General features: G+C 51.6%; 1 protein-coding gene across 1 annotated transcript in view; it reads right to left on the minus strand.

Moving 5' to 3' along the window:
• Ucp2 (uncoupling protein 2) overlaps positions 1 to 4165 on the minus strand; it is a 6355-nt gene extending 2190 nt beyond the window's left edge. Inside the window, exons 1-4 of the mRNA XM_028770603.1 lie at positions 4042 to 4165; positions 3151 to 3312; positions 643 to 864; positions 311 to 521 (exon numbers count right to left, since the gene is read on the minus strand). Coding sequence (XP_028626436.1) covers positions 311 to 521; positions 643 to 768 — 337 coding nt within the window. The 5' untranslated portion in view covers positions 769 to 864; positions 3151 to 3312; positions 4042 to 4165. The remainder of the gene's footprint in view (positions 1 to 310; positions 522 to 642; positions 865 to 3150; positions 3313 to 4041) is intronic.
• Between the last annotated feature and the right edge of the window lie 2452 nt (positions 4166 to 6617).

Here is a 6617-nt window from a genome sequence, read left to right on the forward strand (position 1 = left end):
GTGTCTCCATTGTGTGTCTCTTCATTGTGGGGGCTAGAGGGCGTGGCTGCTGTCTCTTCATTGTGCTTTTGGCTCAGTCCCTCCCCTATTTCAAGCCTCTGTCTATCTGTGACCCAGGAGGCCACCTACCACCATGATGGTTTTGAAGATCATCATGGGCTCACACCCTGCTTGGAGATAGCCCTGGTGCTCAGCTAACAGGAATCAGGGTCCACTTCTGATCCTTCCAGGGGTCTTGGGAAGCCTAAAGGAGCTACTGAGCTACACAAACTAAGGTCAGTCATCTGCAGTGTCCTGGCTGCATACTCACGCTCTGACCCCTTGGTGTAGAACTGCTTGACAGAGTCGTAGAGGCCAATGCGGACAGAGGCGAAGCTCATCTGGCGCTGCAGGCCAGCGACCAGCCCATTGTAGAGGCTGCGTGGACCCTCAGTGCGCACCATGGTTAGGATGGTGCCCAGCACGCCGCGGTACTGGGCGCTGGCTGCGGTGCGCACTAGCCCTTGACTTTCTCCTTGGATCTGAAAGGCCAAGATGGGGTGGTGATGAGCACCGGGAGATGGCTCTGCTGGTCTCCCGCCAGCTCCAGGCTCCCATCACCGCTGAGGATTAGACAGCATCAGGACCCTCACTCATCCTCACCTGCAGCCGGACTTTGGCAGTATCGAGAGGGAAAGTGATGAGATCTGCAATGCAGGCAGCTGTCCCAGCCCCCAGGAACTTCACGGTGGCTGTAGGGGGCACATCTGTGGCCTTGAAACCAACCATGATTCTGATTTCCTGCTACCTCCCAGAAGATGGAGAAAACCCGGAGAAGTGAGGACCTTCAATTGGCAAGACGAGACAGAGGAACTCTGCCGGAATCTACAGCAAGAGGGGAGAAGTCATCAGATCCAGCAGCCCCAGGCCCCCCTCCCTGCTCACCACCTCTCTACCCCTGCCCAGCCTCCCCTAAAGGCACCAAGCACATCTCAGGGGTTCCAGAAAGGAAACCAGGAGAGAGCTCCAAAAAGGATAGGGGCTGGGAAGTAATTCCTGCCAAGGAACTAAGATTCTGTGAAGAGCTTCCTCTTGTTTAGTGTAGGGATTATGGCTCAAGGCCACCCTCACAGTCAGCCAGCCCCTAATCTTCTGGCAGACTGCATAGAAGAAGCCCACATTCCTGATCTGTGGGACTATCCCGAGGGCTGACTAGGACAAGATTACCAGAGCAGGACGTGGCAGGCAAACCCCACAGGCCTTTGTTCTGGGTTCCTAAACAGGAAAGGTTCTGACTGGTATGTAATTATCGAAGGGAGAGATGATACATGTTGATTAATTTCATCCTGGTAGCCCCCACACAACTCAGGCCCTACACTACACCAGGTGCAGGCTTACAGAGGTGTGCTGTCCATCACCACAGGCTTATTGCCAGGTTCGGGGGAGGCCTGTTTGTTTTCCTCCAGTGTAGGGAACTTCTCAGTTATCTGTGGTGGGATGGGAGGTGCAGCTCACAGCTATGCAGAAAAGATACAGGAAACCAAAAGGTCCATTTTGTTCTTTGAGCTGGAACACCACCCTCCTGGCTGCCCTAGGAGGAAGTGAGCCCAGCACCCAGCAGGGGTGGGGGGTGGGGAGGGTGAGCTGCTTCTTCTTCCCTAGTTTCACTTCTCTGCTTTCATTGGAGCAATTGCTCTGAGCCCAGCTTGATTGGCTGCCTGTGTTGCTGGGGCTGAGGAGGAAAGCCCTAGCGGGTGGAGGGAGGATGTGGCAGTAGTCACCTGTGAACATAGACATCCATGGCAACAAAACAGCTCACCCAGGCTGGGACAAACAGGGACATCAGAGGGACTCACCATGACAACGGACTCAAGGGCACCTCTAGGAAAAGCCTGACCTCAGTCTGGTTTTTTTGAGTCTGGGCCCCTGGGGCTCAGTAAGACTAGGAGTCAATGTCTAGGTGAAGATGCTCCTAGACTCCTGGGAGTGTGTGTGTATGTGGAGGGAGAGGGGGTTCCTCTCCTGGGTTGTGCTCCAGACTGACTCCACTGAGAAATCCTAAGAGCAGCCTGTGAGGCAGCTGCCCTCCCTGGCTCCCTGTTAGACTGGAGAACTCAGAACCATGTCCACAGGCTCCAAAGCTGCTCACTGTTCTGCCCTGCTGTGCCTCATTTCTTCCGTTTCTCTCAGTCTCAGGCTCAGATAAGACTCTTCACAACGGAAGCCCTTTCTCACAGTTAAACAGTTCTGAGACACTTTGAACAGACCTCTTCTTTAGGCATAGAGACATGAGAGACATGATGCATGAGTCTAATGCATGCCATCTGATCTTGAGCTAAGTGGTAGGGTGTTGTGAAGTCCAGAAAGATGAGGTCTCAGTTGTTACCAGAGCAAAACCAAGTGGCTCAGCTGCCATTGCGAATGCTGCTTAGGGTTTGCCAAAGGTCGGGTTGGGTATAGAGGCAAAGATCACCTGTACTAAAAGTTCCCACTATGACTAAAACCCAGGCCCAGAAAGATAAACCTGCCAGGCACGGTCTGCATAGAGAGCTCCAGGACAGTCAAAGATGTGTCCTGAGATCCTGACCCAAACCAAGCAAAAACAGAACCTATTTTATAGGACCAGACAAACAACCACTGTAGGCAATAAAAAAACTAACACCCAATTTTTAATCCCATTTACAGGGACGCCAAAAGCTAGGACAAAAAAAAAAAAAAGTTAGAATGAAAGTTCAGACCAGCAAGATGGCTCAGTGGGTGAAGGTGCTTGCCACTGGGTCTGAGGACCTGAGATTGATCCCTGGGACACACACGATAGAAAGCATGGGTTGTCTTCTGACCTTCATCTGCACGCCATGGCAGCCATGTGCCTTCACACATGGACAGGAATGCGTACACACACGCACATGCACACACACATACACCATAAGTTTCTGTCCCGGCTCTGCTGTTGACTGCCAAGGCAACCTGGAACCAGTTCCTATCCCACTTGAGTTAGGTTCTCCCTTTATACACTGGGTCCGCCATCTTTATGGGCCAGAAAGGATGATGAAAGAGCTCACTGAACTGTGAAGAGCCACTTATCAGGGTGGGAGAAGGGTAATTTTATTGTCCTGCTGAGCAGCCCTAGGCCCTGGGCCTGAGAGAACACAGTAGCCTTGGACTCCTTACCTGGAGGGTGCTTTGAGGTCTCACGCTGAGGCCTCCGAGGTTAAGCTTCTCTAAAGGTGTCCCGTTCTTCAAAGCTGCCAGTGGCTATCATGGCCCAGTCCCCTTGATTTTCCATAGAAAATGGCTGGGAGACGAAACACTTAAAGATCATACTATTGTGTCCTGTGTGTGAGAGGAAAGAAACCAAGTTTAGAAAGGAAGATTCTCTTTGCAGGACCACAGCCATGCAAGGAAGGGTGACCTGCCACACAAGCTCTTTCAGACAGCCCTGCTGGCAGGGACCCAAGGCCCTTTTCTCACTCAGGATAGCCAGGGTCTAGCGGGAGGTGGGCTCAGGAGTCTTTACTCCCACAGTTGACTGACTTCCAAACTTGTTTCGCAGACAGATACGTAGATAGGCAGCTGTGCTGTGCTGGGGATAGTCACTAAACTGCAGTGGAGCATTGTGTCTGTTTGTGTTGGATCAGGATAAGGCGGGCCCAGTCTCCCTGTGTCCCTACTCCCACCGCAGGCAGCCAGATAAGAGAGTATAACAAAGGCCAACCAAACTCCAAGCCTCCTCCAGGCACAAACAACCCTAGAAACAAGAACAGGCTTTAGGGCACATGGCCTAGAGCCTCCTTGACAGTCGTTTTGTTATTCGCTGACATGGAAGGTTCCCCCGCCCGGGTCAGGCTGGGAGCATCATGGCTGAGGGGAAGAAGAGAGATGAAGGTTTTAACCTACGACCAACTGGACGCCAGAGGCAAAGAACAAAGTGAATTAATAGGAGGAAAGAGACAGAAAGGATCTAGAGGGGGCAAACTAGGACTCCAGGGAAGGGAAAAGAAAGAGCAAAGACAGATGGAGTGGAAGAGAGCAGGTGCCAGCGAAGGGATGGGGTATGCTCACCGGACCGCAGGAGAACACAGGAGTGCAGATGGCTGTCCGATGGCGGGAGAGTGGTGGCTGCCCAGGAAGCGCTCGATCCGACGACACCGCGGGCGGGGCTGACAGTGGCTGCGAACTCGCGCCAGAGGAACTTAAGTCTTGTGGGCGTGGTCGGGGCGTGGCGTGACGGGGCGGAGCCAGAGCGGCCCCCGATCCGGGTGATGAGGCGTTTCCATCTGCGGCTGCCTGAAACCCCTCGGTCTTCCCAGAGGCTCCCCCTCGAGATCTTCCCCCTGTATTCCCCGGGCAGACAATCTCTTTGTGGGGACGGCCAGACTGACTGGTGGGCTGATTTGGCTCGCGACCCCCTACTCCTCCCTGCCTCCCCTCTCCCGCCCCGCAAGCCACCTGCGGACCGGGCGGAGCGTGGGCTTCAGGGACCGGAACCTACCGGGGCGTGGTGACGGGGCAAGGCTGGCGTTCCCGCCTTCTGCCGCTCCCCGTCAGGTCCCTGGGGACACTGGCACCTAACGGCTGGGGTGGGGCGAGGACACCTGGCCTCCCCTCCCCTCTGCACCGAGCGCAGCCAGGCTGGCGCCCCGCAAGGGAAAGGGAAAGGGCAGGGCAGAGCCCAGCGAGGACAAACTCAGCAGGTGGACGGGACCTCAGCTGGATAATGGCCACGTAGGGGTGGCGGACATGAAAGCAGTACTTGGGCCCTGTGCCGGGACTAAAGTGCGTTGTGGGAGTAGGAAGCAGGTCTCAATTTGCCTCTGGACTACTCTCGGTCGGTTTTTCCTTTTGTTTTTATCCTTGTCCGCTCCAGAGTATTCTTTAAGAGATTAGTTCAGGGCGTGGAACTCTTTTTGCTTGCCTAGAAATTAGGCGCTCAAGAGCAGGAAGCTGGGGACCAAGGACCCGAATATAATGTAATAGAAGCACAAGTCGCTTTGGGCTGCTGTGGAAAATGCAGTGGCAGGAGGAGGTAGGGTGAACATTTTTTAGAAAGCAATGACTATGCATCAGGTAGGCGGCTCAGGCTCGTCTTATAACCTTTCCAGTCCATCATTAACCTTTATTTTCCAGAACAAGAAAGTGTGAGAGGCCCCAGACCTTAGTAGGACCCCAGACCTTAGCACAATCTACTCCATGATGGAAGTACCATTCAAGCTGTAAAACTCAGCACAAAGACAGAACCATCAATGTCCATAGTTCTGGGAAAGTCTCTTAATGTACCAACCTTGCCTTTTGGCTTCTGTAGTTCCACTCCCGGCTAACTTTGTTTGTTTGTTTGTTTGTTGTTTTGTTAACTGAAGTATGTCAACCTAAAACATGGGTTATGTACTTAAAAGCTTACCCAGGAAGGATCCTGAACACCCAGTCTAGTATTAGCCAGCTGGCATTCGGGATCCTGGGTGGACAATAAAGAGTTTCTATTGGCTTAAATCTGTGTCCAGGCAACTTCTCCAGGAGGATATCCCACAACAAAACCAAGTCCTGAGAAAGTAAATCACTTGCCTAATGTCACACAGTGGCTTTGACTTAAACTCTGGTCAATTTGGAAACAGATGTATAGTTTTCTGGTTCTCCATAAATAGAATTATTAGTGAGACACTGAGGGGCCTGAGCTGGGAGGGACTGGGTAATTACTACAGGAACTAGACACACACCAGCTGCTTGGTCTTGGCTGAAGAAGAAACAGGGATGAAAAGGGTAAGGCAGAAAATAATTTCTCTCCGGGCGGTGGTGGCGCACGACTTTAATCCCAGCACTTGGGAGGCAGAGGCAGGCGGATTTCTGAGTTAGAGGCCAGCCTGGTCTACAGAGTGAGTTCCAGGACAGCCAGGGCTATACAGAGAAACCCTGTCTCGAAAAACCAGAAAAAAAAAAAGAAAGAAAATAATTTCTCTGTGGCTGGGCTCATCCATCACCTGTCTGGTCAGCTTTTGCCCAGGGTTCTGACTCTGGATGTGGTAAAGGCACTGCCAAGATTCTTGGGGGAATTAGTGGTGGAGAGTGAGATCCAGATAGATCCAAAACCCTGCATATTAAGGTGTTATTCTGGTAGCTGAAAGAGGAGAGAATCTAGATTCCAGAGACACCCCAATGTCCCTTAATGAATCCCTGAGTTGTTTTTTTTTTTTTAATTCAAGAGTACAGAAAAAACAGAGAAAATTGAAAATATCAGTTAATAAACATCAGCATGAGAAAAAGTTAAACATTTCCAACAACTCTGGTAATTCATAAAAATATTAAGTAGATGCTATCATTTCCTCAACATTATCTGGTTCTTCCTCTTCCTCCTCTTCTTCTTCCTTTTCCTCTTCCTCCTCTTTTTCTGAGACAGGGTTTCAACGTGTAGCTCTGGCTGTCCTAGGACTCACTCTGTAGACCAGGCTGACCTCAGACTCACAGAGATCTGCCTGACCCTGCCTCCTGAGTGCTGGGACTAAAGGTGTGCTTTAGTCCAGTCACTGCTTGGTGATTGTACTTCTTTTAAATAAAGGACATTTGGTGATCATATATTTTTTTTCTTTTTTCTTTTCGAGACAGGGTTTCTCTGTGTAGCCCTGGCTGTCCTGGAACTCATTCTGTAG

Source organism: Grammomys surdaster, unplaced genomic scaffold, assembly GCF_004785775.1.
Source record: "Grammomys surdaster isolate TR1022 unplaced genomic scaffold, NIH_TR_1.0 203, whole genome shotgun sequence".
In the NCBI taxonomy this organism is placed as follows: domain Eukaryota; kingdom Metazoa; phylum Chordata; class Mammalia; order Rodentia; family Muridae; genus Grammomys; species Grammomys surdaster.